This window comes from Galeopterus variegatus, unplaced genomic scaffold (assembly GCF_000696425.1).
Source record: "Galeopterus variegatus unplaced genomic scaffold, G_variegatus-3.0.2 Scaffold418, whole genome shotgun sequence".
Classification (NCBI taxonomy): Eukaryota; Metazoa; Chordata; class Mammalia; order Dermoptera; family Cynocephalidae; genus Galeopterus; species Galeopterus variegatus.
In genome coordinates, this window is record NW_007726529.1 from 218,578 (window position 1) to 233,415 (window position 14,838).

The window sequence follows — 14,838 nt, forward strand, 5'->3', positions numbered from 1 at the left end:
AGCACAGCAAAATCTCATTTCCACAACTCAGTGTGGAGCAAAAAGAATTACTAAAAACAGTGTGGTCACTAAAATGTGTCTGGCCATTAAATTCTGGAGTACCATTCATATGCAGTGCTAAGCAGTGACTTACATTTTCCTTCTTCATTTCTGCAGAGAACTTTGGTATCATCTGTGCTTTGTATAACTTCAAGAGATTCATCAGGTTTTACCTGTAGATCTCTGGTGCCCCACTTTTTAGAAGTTAAGGAGGCTATAACTTTGGTTGAATACAGGACTCTTATTTCACCATCATACTGGAAAAATAAAGAAAAATATTTAAATTATTGGTTGATGTAATTTATTAGAGTAACTCATTTATTGACAGATTTATAAAGAAGTTCTTTGGTAAAAAAAAATAATCCAGTATTTTCAAAAGATCGTGTAAGAACATTAAAGAAAATTTTACGTGGGGGAGGAGTCAGTCATAACCTCACCAACCTAATACAACAATTACTTTTAGTACCTTCTTATCAAGGTTCAAAGTGTAGCTAAATTTAGATTATCACAGTATATATATTGTGTACGTATTATAACTTGCTTAATCTGTTATAGGAACACATTTAAATTTAAAACAATTTTGTAGAAAATAAAGGAGTTATGATGGATAACTATAATATTAATAATTACACTTTTAACCTGTGCATTTTGATACTTAAAAATCATTGAATTTTTTCATTAGTGCTTTAAACTTTATATATGACATACTTTAAATTTTTTCCTGAAGTCTTTTTCTTCTTTTTCCTGCTTTTTTATCTTCTTAGGGTCTTTTTCTTCCATCTTGGCCTTTCCAATATTGATTCCTTGACTAGGATGACAAAAACCATAAAACAACATTTTGTTTCAAAAATATAAATGAATGGTGTATAATAGAGACTTAATTCACAACACTGAATTTTTGTTAAATGTTGTTTCCAATTAATTTTTTTCTTAGAAATTCAGTACTGTCTGTTGTAATAAATTATGACATTTTACAACACAGAAGAGATTCAAGAGAATGCAGATTATGAGAGTTAGACCATATAAAGCATATGAAATCACTGAGTTACAGTTTAAAAATGGTTGTATGTCAGCAGTTTCCTATGATTCAACCTATTCTTCAACTGCCCTCCCCCCACCTCCCATTCTCAACCCTTCCTAGATAATTAAGTGGCTTGGCCATTGTCATAGAAAAGGCTTTTTTAAAAAAGAACACTTTTCTAAAAAAATGATTTTTATGATTTACAAAGTTTATCTATATGTTCATTTTTTTTACACCTACTTAAAATGGAGCCAGAATGGGAGGCAGAAAATGTTGGTTTATAAAAAAAATTTAGGTAAAATTAAGACTTTAGATATTATAAGCAGGATCTTCTTAAAGAAAATGGCTAATATTCAATATTTATCTTAATTACTTTATCAGTTGTTCGTTTGTGTGTGTGTGTGCACGTGAGAGAGAGAAAAACATATCCTGTTCTGATCTGTTAATGGACTTAATATTTTAAAAAAACCAAACAAACCAAAAAAACCACAAAATTCCTAGGATCTGGGTATAGAAATCCACTATATCTCATACATATCAACTGGACTAAAGCCAGCTATCATAATAGAGATGAATAAGCCTAAGACAATGATTTTCAAGCCTACCCACAGATAGGATCGCTTTGGAAGCTTTTAAAACATGACACTGCACTTGCTCAATTCCTAGAAATTATAATTTAATTTACATTAATTTAAAGTATTGTAAATTCTAATTTAGTCTGACATACATATTTTAAAATATCCCCAGGTGATATTAATTTGTAAACAAGGTTGAGAACCATTCTTTAGGATTAAATATGGATGTTGGGGAAGGGTGATAAATCTCTGCAGAAGAGAATTTTAAAAATCTGTGGATAATAAAAAATTTTAAATACATATTAATTTTTATTTAGTTTATCTTAGATAAAGTTTTGTTTGTAACTGATTTACTTAAAATGTTTGATCTTTGATTTTTAATTTCGAATATTAGCATTTAGTTTGTTCACTGTGAGAAGGATTAGCACAATATCCTGGCTTAGGTTCTGTATCTGTCTCGGTATCTCCTGACTATGGTAGTCTGGGCATTTGTGGAATTATTGGCCCAGATTAACTCTCTGGGGCTATCAGAATATACCTAAAAGTTAGAAATGAATGCCCTATAAGCAATCTTTAAAAATAATTTACTGAAATTTATTTTAAAATAGAGTACTATGTTAGAGAACACAAACTTGTTTTAAACTCTGGTAATAAGCAATGGGTAAGAAAATAGTCCATATCAGTAAAAGTTTAAAGTTTATTTTGTTTGAAGGAAAGGTCCAGTGTGTGACTCTTGGTTCCTAGAGAGCTATTTTATGGCATGGGGTGGCAGTTTTACAGTAATAGAAAACAGAAAAATGTATTACAGACTGTCAGAGATGGAAACGACTTCCCAATGGTGAGGAATATTAAAACTTGAACGTGATACTGAAGATTAGATTTTCCTTTCATGGAGAACTGAAAAAGGAGAATGACTCGTCTTTCATCTTTCTTATTTGTTTTGCCTGTAGAACTTGATCTTCATATATGAGTGACAGCATATTTTCCCTTTGTATTCTTTGATCTTGATACTGTCTTTAATTCAATAAAATTAGTTTAATAATGCTGGTAAAAATATAAATTCATACGTAGAGTTCGCTCATGCAGTTTTACAAGTACAACTCAGAAGACACCTCTCACTGTATCCCATTTATGTTACTTTCATTCTTTAATTAATCAAGTCCAAGATCTTTTTATTCACCTTCCTTTTTTCTTGATAAAGCTAGAGAGGAGTCCTTTTACATATACAGTATGCATCAGACCATCTCACATATCTATTGGAGAATGAGAAAGCATCCTACCATGTTATTTTCTATTTTGAAAGATACTCCTTTTATATGCACTGATCTTAACAGATTTTCATACAATTTTAGCCTAAAATTAAATTGGAACTTTAGGTAATCTGAAAAAACATCACTCGTTTTTTTTTTGTTTGTTTTGTTTTAAATTTGAATGGAACCTTTGAGAATCAGATGTTTTGTGAAAAAGAAACATACCTAAAAGTCCCTTTAAAAAACAAATCCTTTTTCTTTTTTTCCATGAAGGAAACAATCTTGTGGAGGACAGAGGTGGCTAGAACAAGAACTGTGAGGGCTGAGATGTAAGCTAAGAAGTATATTTAAGACGAAAGTTTTGGGAAAAGAGTAAAAATAAAGGGAGGAGATGAATCAGTGGGATAGTTTGAGATCAGAATCTCAAATATGTTTTGCCAACGAATGAATGAGTACACGAATGCAGACATCAGTGAGTCATAGAGCAGAGGTTAATCAGAAGGGAGGAGCACAATCAGGGGGATGGGGGAGAGGAAAGCGAGGAGAATTAGGCGTGTCCACTCACAAAGCCAGCAGAGACATTAGAGTTGGGATCAGAAAGAAACACAGCTTTAGAGAGTAAGACAGAGGGAACATAATTGCACAGAGTAGACATACACCCCACTGGCTTTATATTTCAGTCAAATTTTCTTGAGCCATCTCATTTTTTGTTACTTCATTGTTATAAAAGCATGTTAATTACCTCATCTCTGCTGATGGAGCAGGGAAATCAGAGGCATCTACATCGTCGTAAACTTCATCTCCCTCACCTAACAAAAGAGAGAGTACCAAAGTTTGAAACTCTGTTAGCTTAAATTATAATACAAGCACTTAATGAGGTTTTTAATATAAAGATTGCTTCAAGGATGATAAAAGAAATTTTCCTGGTATCTGGGTACTTTTCTTCTGGAAGCATTGTCTGTTCCTGAAAACAAGAGGTTCTTGTCTCCCTGGATGAGTGTGTTAAATTTTCCTCAAAAATCCACTGACCATGATTATCTACCATTATATGGGAAAAACAAACAAACAAACAAAAACAAACAAACAAAAGAACCCATGGAACAATGACTGCGATTATCTGGAAGATAAGTTGCTTACAAACGAATCAACACTACTGACCATTGACAGTAAAAATTGGAGATTGAAATCAAGATTCTTTGGGATGTGGGGTGCTGTGATAATATATATTATTCTAATTATATGTCTATGTCTGTGTCTATGTCTGTCCATCCTGTCTGTCTGTCTTCCTCTTTTACTTTCTGATCTATTCCTCATTAATTTTTACCTTACAATGATGGTAGGAGTGGCACCTCTTTCAAACAGAAAGATTATATTTATTAATAAGATATTTCTGATACCAGCAGGTGTTGAGGAACAGTACTGACAGAAAAGTTGCCATGACTTTGACTGATTCAGTGGCTTTTTCAATCTGTAGATACTTCTCGTCCTTCTAGGCTTTTTGTTAGTAGTGTCAGCAGGTATGCTTCCTCTCTGCACTTATTAAGTTGCTTCACAGATTAAACTGAAGACATGAGTTGAACAAATTGCAAACATTTTAAGGAATGATTATTATAGAAAGTTTAAATGTTCTCTGGTAGTGGCAAGGAATTGATTTCCTTTAAAAATTCCTCTCTATATATCTATGTCTATAGAGTCTGAAAGAATAGATTATCTCTGTGTTGACTTGCTGTTTAAACCTGTTTATAAATTAAAAGAAACTTTTTGAAAGCCCTTGAATATTCTTGTGAGATATTTTATTTTTTCAAAATAAATTTAAAAAAATCTTTTAAAGATCTGTCTCAGAAGGGATTTAAAAATTAAGCTGATTGAAATGGTACAAACAAGAGACTGTATTACATTTAAAATTTCCCCAATATAATATAAATTACACATTTTAAAAATCAAAGAAATAATATTTAGAAGAGCCTTGGTGGCATATCATCTGGCATGTTTTTAGCTGTCTTTATGCACAAGTACAACGTATCAAGCTTGGACTGAATTAGGGTTGGAGGACACGGGGGATGTTGGTGTCCATTCCTTGTTGCTTATCCCTAAGTCCATAGCAACTCCTGGAACACCAGTTTAAATATCATGAATCTTTTTTATTTTCCTTGTCCTGTTATTTTATTGTTGAGCAGCTATGGCCACCCAAGGTGAAGGTACTTGCCCGAGGTTATACAATATACTATTTTCAGAGTCAGGACTTTCATGCAGATGCTGTAACTACATCCAAAACTTTCCCACTACCCCATCTGCAAGAAATAAAGATGTGGAATATATAATTAGCTTTTATTACTTACCTAGCTGTTTAGGAGGAGAAGGGAAACTGTAAGGAAAATGAGGACACAATTATAATCAGACTAATATGAACATAGAAATTGATTTCTTTATACAGGAGAGGTATGAAAAGGCAAAAACCTGGAGGCTTATAAAGGTTAATCAGTCTGTTCACTATCATTCCCTTCTTATCCTCCATTTCTCCACTAAGTCCCCGTTTCTATCCATCAATTTGGAATTTTGCAAGACTTATTTAGAACCCCAGTGTTGGCCAAAAGAGTCTAGTCAAGACACACCATTGATTTATTTTTGCCCACAGCCATTGGACCAACGTTTTCAGATTTGTTCTATGAAGTTTGAGCGTATTATTACTCCACAGTAAATTAAATGGACTCAAAATTTTGGAGACATTGTGGCATACATAACTCTGGCCCAAAACTGTTTATTTGAATTAAACAGTAGAAATGCAGAGTCAAAATCAACAGAGGTCCTAGGAATATGACTGTATTTCCCCAATATGTATACATACATATATATCTATATATCTATACATATATCCAAACAGGAGAATGGTGAATAAGAGAGGAATATCCACTTAAACTGGAGAGTGAGAGCTTATTAGTAGAAGTGATTTGAAATCAAGATTAGGTGGAATTTAGTTGCAACAGAAAAAGACCTTTGCTTTCATTACTTTCGGAATTATGGTTTCTAAATACACACATACACACCCACCACTGAAAGAATGGTGCGCAAGGCAGGAATGACTAGTTAAAGTAAAATGTAAGGGATCATTAATTCAAATGATCTCTAATTGGAATAGAGTGTTATGTCATTGAAGCAGGAAAAAAAAAGTCTCTTATTTCTAAGTAAGGATCATATTGGAGTAATGCTGCTTAGAGAAAATTTCTTGTTATGTTTTCTTAAAATTTCAAGTGTACTGTTTATTGACTGCTGTTTTGATGTTTTACAAAGGGATTTAAAATTAGGAATGCTATGTGGAATTAACATCTTATAAAAACTTCAGTTAAATGTGAATATATCATGTACATATAAAACAGAAAGACTTTTCTGTACGAGGGAATATTATTAAGAGTCTTCAAATTCATATGTATGAAATTTATACTAAAGAGTTATTTTGGGGATGGAAAGCTTTATTTAGGCAAACTTAAGATATTTAGAATAATTTTAGTATAGGAGAAATTTAATCCAAATATAATTAATATATGACTATTGTGGAATAGAGTTACAAAGACTTAACATATTATATTTAGAAAAAAGAAATTCCAAATTGCGTTCTTTATTTTTAGCAAATTAATTTTTAAAGGAGAATGTATACTTTGAAGAGTAGTCAATATAAAATACGATATAGTAAAATGTAGCATTGGAAATGTGAGCTTTGAATGTGATGCTACAGTTAAAAAAAAAAAGTCCCACTAAATGGAATGTGTGTATTTATGTAAGAGTGTGTGTGTACACATGGGTGAGGGTGTGCGTGCACATGTGTGTATTTTTGTGCATGTTTGTGGGGAAAGTAAAATATATCTTTGAACTACATGATGATTTTTGAATATTTCGGCATTTCTTATGTAGTGTATGAGTTTAAGAATGACACCATAAATGAGGCTAAGATGATTAATGGAAAATAACATTAAGATGGTTTAAGCCTATCAGGACTTGGTTATCGGTTATAGAATATTAGTAGCATTCAATTAAATTAATATTAGTGTAGTTATTGTGTGCTGGATTTGCTTGGTTGACTCTTACGATGAACCTTCATTATTGTCTGACTCAGAGACTTTAGGTTTCTCTCGTATACTTTTCTTTTTGTCATCTTTTCCCTTTAACATCTTCAAAATCCCCCAGGACCATGTGTTACTCTTCTCTTCAACCTGTAGTGTGGAGCTTTGGAGCAGGCAGGCATTGATCAGAACGTAATAATCAGTGGAATGTGAAGACATTGTGTGCACATGCAGACTTTTAATAATTATATTGCATTGATCATTCAGGCAATATACTGTTCAATATACTGAACAAGTTGGTGCTATTAAGCTTATAGATCATGGTGTTCGAATACTATTCCTACTAAGTTGATCATTTTTTTTTTCTATTTAGTGAGATTTCTCTTGGTTCTTAAGATACCAAGATAAGTCAGTTGGGATTAAGTTTTAAATATCAATTTAGCTTTATTTATGATTAAAATTAAGTAATTAACAGACCTTAAATATTTAAATATGCCATTTCAAAATGGAAAGAAATTTTTATTTTATTATTGACCTAAAAGATTTTTATTAATTATTATTGTTATAAATATAAAGATAACTAGCATTAAGCTAAAGAATTAAGCATTCAATACTGGTTCTGTCACAGATAGTATATGTCTCAATTTATTTGAGTTGCCTACAATTATGTTATTGTAGAAGGGATAGCCATGCAACTGATAAACTCTCCAGAGATTGTTGTAAAAGTAAACTATTGATTGATAAATAAATGACTGGAAAAGGTTTGAAAAACATCTATAACACCTGTAATTTATCCCTTTTTCATTTCCCTTCATATGCCATAGTTGCTGAGGTTCTTCCAAACAATCTACCACTTCATTTGAAGTGTGATGCAATTATACTTCCTGATTTATTATTGTTGTTAATTAAACATTCCAATCACTTTGGCAATGTAATAAAGAACACTATTTTCTGCTTTTAATCCTAACTGAAAATCAAAACTAAATTTTGATATATATAATAATTTTCAAAAAGGCAATTTACCAATTATTCTTACCCATCATCAGCATCTTCTTCGATTCCATCGTAAATGTCATCGTTTGGTGGTGGTGGGAACATCCCTTCATTTGGATTAGGGGGAAATCTTTTGTTAATTTTATAATTTGGTCATGTAAAAGTCACTCAGATTTTGATAATAAACATTCCTTATTTAACTATAGTAAGCATCCTTCTGTCATATTTACCATTTAAATTTAAAAACCCTTTATTTTCATGCTCTCACATAGATAGTAGATTAATTAATTGCCTTGTTGACCATTTTATAAGGAATTCTTCAGGCTGAAATTATAATAAATAAATAAGGGATGATAAGAGCTACTATGAGCTTGACATGAAAGGAATGCTGGAGAACAAATAAGAGAAAAAGTAAAATTGAATAGGAGATAGAGTTAAATATTTGTTATGGAAAAAGGGAAGAAATGAGGAGGTGATAAGAAAAATGTCGATAACGGTGAAGAGACTTTCAGAAAAAGGCATTGATCAATATACATGTGAAGAAAAGCAAATGGAGTGAAATGTGACTGTAAACATTGGCTGTAATTGAAACAGAGAAAGAAATGAAAGCTGACATTTCTAATACATATATTTAAAAATTAAACCCTCTCTTGTTTCCCTTGTTATGTTCTGCTCTTCGGAAACCTTGCTATTTCACAGTATTTATTTAACAAATGTTTATTGAATACCTTCTCTGTGCAGGATTACGTACAAAAAATTTTATTTTACTACAAAAATTTTAGCACTGCTAGGTTCAAATTCTTTATTTTGTTGCTGGGAGTCTTTAGGAGCCATAGATAAAATGACCGTGCAAGTTATCATCCAAACACACAGATACTTCTGAAAGTGAAGAGGGATGCTATTATTCATTGTGCTCAACAGTTTACATAAATCAAGACTTCCCTGGACACACTGCAAGTGAGGTCATCCTACGATCCATAACAAACTTGGAAGGAAGAAGTGACTTGCTCAGAGTCACTAGGTGGCCAAGACTCGATTCCAGGTGGTTGGCTCCCAGGACAATGTTCTTTCCATCACATTAAGATCCCCCTCATTATGTGCAAACTAAAGCATTTTGTCACTAATGCACAGAAAAATGTTGAGGACTTGTAGAGAGACTACTGATAAAAGCATGTGTCTTACCTCCACTTCCACTCTGACTGTGGCTAGAAGAAAACCCCAGAAATATTAAATTAATGTATAAATTATTTAGCTATCAGAAAGAGAAGTACATGTATTGAGCAATAACAAAAGAGAAAGAACATTCCAGTTAACAGTTATCAGGATGTTCTATGTGAAGAGAAAGAAAATATGTTTCTTATTATAATACAGGATTAATAATAAGACAACAAAACAAGTCAAAAGAATCAAGCGAATTACTTACAGTATTACCTATGATACTCAAAACAATGATCCTCTTTGCTTTTAATATTTTCCCATGAGGCAACTTTCAGATTATACATTATTATGTCATTCCATAGATAGACCATTAAAAACCCCCCAAGATATTATTCCAAAAGTCATTACAGCAATTATCATTGTTAAATTCAATTCTCTTTCAATATCTTATAACCACAGCATTTTATTCTTGGTCTAATAGCATCAAATATTTTTATTTATTTATTTATTTATTTATTTTTTTGTCTTTTGTCTTTTTCCGTGTCCGGCAATGGATCGCAACCCTCAGTGTTGCCCCCGTACCGGACCGGGGACCGGCAACGGGATTGCAACCCTTGGCGTTGCTCCCGCACCTCGCTCAGCCAGTGAGTGGGAACCGGTCTGTATGTGGGATCCGAACCCTCGACGGGAGCACCGCCGCACTTCCCAAGCGGCACACTATCCAGTGCGCCACCGGGCCGGCCCCTCAAATATTTTTAAAGGGAGAACTTCTTAAAATTGAATCTCATTCATGGTGCCTTTATATGGTGTGACCCCTTCTCTCTAAATCTAGATTGCCTGGTTTCTTGTTTATTTCCATAACATCTATATTTTTCCTCTATTAGCATTTTTGTGATAATTGTCTATTTTCTTGACTGTTTCTCCCACTAAACTGTGAGTTATGTGATAGCAAAGAAAATGTAGACTATGAGAACTGGAAAAATCCAGAAGTCATCTATTCAATTCCTTCATTTTGCAGAAAAGAAACTGAGACTCTGAGAAATGAAGTGACTTGACCATGCCCTCTACTACACTAGCTGCTCTCCCTATACCCTATTTTTACCCCATTTTTGCCCCATGGATAATCTGCCAGCAACAGACATCGATTTGATGTTACAATCATTCACACAACTTACATACTCATATCTGATTCCCTAACATTAGAATTCAGTAAAAGAAATTGATCTGATGTGATCTTTGGTTAATTTAGAAAGAAAAACATACTGTTGCTAATGGAACTTTGTAGAAAAACATGCTACAAACAAGAAATTGATTTTTGAAGTTGATGTATGCTCTCCACCTGCTTATATAGCATGCTCACATTTATTTTCTCTGACACCCCCTCTGAGCAGGAAGCAAGCAACTAGAATTACGTGAAGAGCTGCCTTCTGGGTGGCTGCCACTCTGGCAAATATGCTTCATCTTGGAGATTCTCATACCCAATTCCTAAAGAATAGGTTTATCATACTTAGGAGCAAATATGCCACCCATTTGTTTCATTTTTAGAGAAATTCTTCACCTTCCTAAAATGGCCTGTTTAGAATGTCAAACATTTGACAGGTGAAGGAAAGGTAAAGAGAGGAGGGCATGAGAAGAAAAGACAAGGAAGAGGGAGACTTGGAAGGAGGACGGTTTGCTGTGTGATGGAAGAATGGTATTTGCATTTGCAATGTCTTTCCTTCAATGTTTCATCTCCATTACAGAAACTACACTAGTTGAGAAGGAAGAGAGGACATTTGGTGGCCACTGCTTTTAAGACTCACATTGGTTCCCAGAGTCTGACGCCCACAGTCATCCCTCCTTAACCTGGGAAATCGGGAAAGAACAGGTAGAATTTAAGAAACCAGGAGGCCTGTGGAGGAGAGAGATGCAGAGGGTGGTGTCTTCTCTTATTCTTTCAGGGAAAGCTGCCCACTACACTTGGCATCTTTCTTTTTTCTATTAAGGACAAAGCATGTTCTGTTATGAGATCTCTGCCAGCAGCAGCTGTAGATTCAAAAAGAAAGCATGTGTAGAAATGGTTTCTTCTTTAATTTTCTTATTAAGTATGCATAAGAGGAAGATGCGTGCTAGTAAATATTGTGGTGTTATACTTGGTTAAGATATTGAGCATGAAAACCATACACCTCCTCCAACCTCATCCTTTTACTAAATATAAGATTCTTTTTCTGCTACATGTTCATTAACTAGAACATATTTTTATATTTGTGGTTTGATTGGATTTGATAAAATGGAAAAAGGTAATAATGCTGGTTAGGAAATATTCACCTAATATGGTTAAACACTGCTACATTTGAAGAATATCATTCGTTTTTTGTGGATTTGTTATCTTTTTCCTGAGTGTGCACATCAGTGTAAATATGTATTTAATAATGTAACTGGGGTTCTTTAGCCACAAAATAAAATAAATATGCTTTTAAAAAAATAAATAGAAGATAAACATGAAGTATAGACATTAGTAATACATTTGACATGCTCATGTCCAGAAAATTCTATAAATTGCAGAACATGACAATTTGGAACTTCACCTGACCCTAACACTGGCATTACTGACTCTTAGACTAGGTCAATGTGTTAATTATTACTGAAGCCAATTTATGATCTGCAAATTCTAGTGCATGCATTGCTTGTTTTGATATATGTTGCATAATTTATGGTCATAACATGGTAAGAAGGCATAGCAGGGTATAACTCACTTTAGAAAGACTTCCAGAAAGAACATAACAAATTTAATTGATAACATGAAGTAAAAGATCATAAGAGGGAAATTTAATTCTCCATATGCTTTATACGTATATTACTAATTTGGTGTTTTTTTAAATGATTGATAAACACTTTTTTCTTTGGAATTTGAATTATGAGGAATGCCAGTGAAGATCTAGCACAGATTATGTTTTTTGAGGGATCACAATGGAGTTTTCTTAATTTCATGAGGTGGGCATAGAAAAATGAGGATTCTTAATAGGGCTGGAGATTTCTTTTCTTTCAGCTTGAGGCAATTATGGCTTTCACAGGAAAGGGAGGTACTGGAGGAAAAGAGAAATGAAAGGAGAAGGGAAATGGAAAAGGACAAAGAGAGATCAGAGGTAGGACAAGGTGGAGAAGGAAAGGGATGGAGAGAGAAAGGAAGCTGGAAGACTGAGAAAGGAAAAAGGGAAGAGGAGGTACAAGGGAGATGTCCAATCTCCTCTCTTTGCAGAAAGATTGTCCTGTTCTGTCCTAGGAAGGTGTTCCCGTAATTCTTGGAGGGAAGGTCACCTTAGTCTCATGGAATAAAGGTGTCATGGAAAGTTGGACCCTTAATTGATACCCAGGGATCATAGGGAATTGAGTTTTTACGTTTTTACTTTTAAGAGCAAACTGAAATTATGGTAAAAATCATTCTTCTTTTCTGTTATATTTTCAAGTAATAACAATGAATATCTTCATACTTAAATTGCAGAGCAAAAGAAAAAGGGGGACTAAATTTTATATTTTATGCTTCATATTTTAGTAAGTGCTATTTACTTTGGGGATATCTCTAAGATCAAATCATAACAAATATTATAAAACAGTGTTTTGGAATAACAGCACATTTGACAAGATCTGACAAGTGGCCTATTACCTTTCAAGTAATACTTGACACATATAACCAAACAGTAACATAAAAGACCGTGGAGTTTCAAATGATCTTTCACCTAAATTGGGGTTATTGTAAGTGGTAATTTAGTTTAGTGGTAGAGAGCAGTAGGAGATATGGAAGGTAAAATTCTAGCATCCTAAAATAGATAACTGCTGACAAGGAGACAGTGTGATCTGTTTTATAAAATGTATTTGCACATACCTGCTAACATCATCCTGCTCTGCAACATCATCATATACCTCTTGGTCATCTTCAGTAGGTCTTGATGAAAGAACACCTTGAGAGGTTTTTTTCCGTTTCAAAGAATTATAGTCAATCTCTACAGCAGTTGTTTTGATATAGCCATCTACCAATATGGGAAAGATTTATGTTCAGGCAACTGTATTTTAAATGTTTAAAATTTGTGCATAAAATATCAATTGCACATTTTCTCTTTAAAATTTTCCTTTATTTATTTTTTTGCAATTCTGATTTATAGACCTCCCATGTAGACACATGTTTTACTCTGCCCTGTGGAAGGCTTATCTGTTACACTAAACTACATTTAGTGTAAGCCTAGAGTCATTTTAAAGATTCCAATGTGATTCAAGTATTCATTTTTTCCTTTTAACATCAGTAAAGAACCTAATGTCCTTTGTTATTCCCTGGAATAATATAAAATTTTATACTGCTCCTCATTAAAAAGATAACACAGGGGCTGGATAGTTAGCATGGTTGGTAAGAGTGCTGTCTTGTAACACCAAGATCAAGGGTTCATATCCCCTGTACTGGCCAGTCACCCCCCCAAAAAAAAGATAACACAGATGAGGTGAAGATGGAACTATACCTGCCATTTAATTTTTTTCCTATCTTTGTCCACCCTGTAACATATTCCTAACTTGATGCTCATGCATAGTTCTGGAAGAATTTGCATATTTAATGTTGGCTCAGAAAAGAAATCACTTTGAAGTGGCAGGGAAATTTGTACTCACATGATCCCCTTGCTGTTCTGCCCAACCATTTTCCTTCAGGATTGTCTGTGATGCGGATTATTTCAATTTGCTCTCCTTGCTTGAAGCTTAGTTCATTCCTTCCTCCTTTGACATCACAGCAAGCTCTTGCTTGATGGATGACTTGTATAGGACCTGTTAGCTGCAATGTGTAAAAAAATAATCATAACAGGTTTCCTTACTATTCAGAAAATCTTTAAGGAATGTGATTTTGAAAGATAAGTCCACCACTTACCAAACTGCCTATATCCATTTACAGCTTTGAACTAGAAATTGAGGGTGAATTTCATTCCTGGTGAATGTTCGTATAGGAGAGGTTAGGGAAAAATCACAGAGGCCAAGAAGGAACAACAAAGAACAGGTGAACCAACATATGCTTGGGGTCCAGAAGAGAGTGGCAGGGATCTGTTGATATCAGGAACTTTGTCATCGGCCTGCAAAGGCAGCCCTATAACTGAATATTACCTATACACAACTAGCCATGCTGAGTGCTATGTGTTTTTATTGGATAAGCTGGTGGTCTGTTTCGTAGATGGAGTTTTTTTCCCCCCTTTGCACTGTATAGTTATTCTGGTGGCTCTCTGAAGGAACAGCAAAGGGAAGGGGAGGTGGTGTGGGTAGGTTGCACTTGTGGGAAAAGCATTTACTTTCTTTTTTTAATAACTTACGGTACACCTGTCTGTCTATAAGCTTGGAGTAGACATTATCTGCTATAAACAAGATAACATTTCAGAAATAACTTTGTAAATCAAAAAACAGCAAACAGTATCCCACAAGTTTTGGTATGATGTATCAAAGCTATAATAACCAAAACAGCATGGTACTGGTATAAAAACAGACACACTGATCAATGGAACAGAATAGAGAATCCAGAAATCAACCCACACACCTACTGCCATCTGATCTTTGACAAAGGCACCAAGCCTATTCACTGGGGTCAGGACTGCCTCTTCAGCAAATGGTGTTGGGAAAACTGGATATCCATATGCAGGAGAATGAAACTAGACCCATACCTCTCACCACATACTAAAATCAACTCAAAATGGATTAAGGATTTAAATATACACACTGAAACAATAAAACTTATTAAAGGAAAT

At 33.9% G+C, this 14,838-nt stretch overlaps 1 protein-coding gene across 1 annotated transcript in view; it reads right to left on the bottom strand.

Moving 5' to 3' along the window:
* Positions 1–14,838, bottom strand: part of FYB (FYN binding protein) — a 96,341-nt gene that overhangs the window by 13,511 nt on the left and 67,992 nt on the right. The window contains exons 7-15 of the mRNA XM_008568506.1: positions 13,724–13,883; positions 12,954–13,098; positions 9,116–9,138; positions 7,977–8,040; positions 6,966–7,103; positions 5,225–5,250; positions 3,628–3,694; positions 748–847; positions 134–296 (exon numbers count right to left, since the gene is read on the bottom strand). Of these exons, the coding sequence (XP_008566728.1) occupies positions 134–296; positions 748–847; positions 3,628–3,694; positions 5,225–5,250; positions 6,966–7,103; positions 7,977–8,040; positions 9,116–9,138; positions 12,954–13,098; positions 13,724–13,883 (886 nt within the window). The remainder of the gene's footprint in view (positions 1–133; positions 297–747; positions 848–3,627; positions 3,695–5,224; positions 5,251–6,965; positions 7,104–7,976; positions 8,041–9,115; positions 9,139–12,953; positions 13,099–13,723; positions 13,884–14,838) is intronic.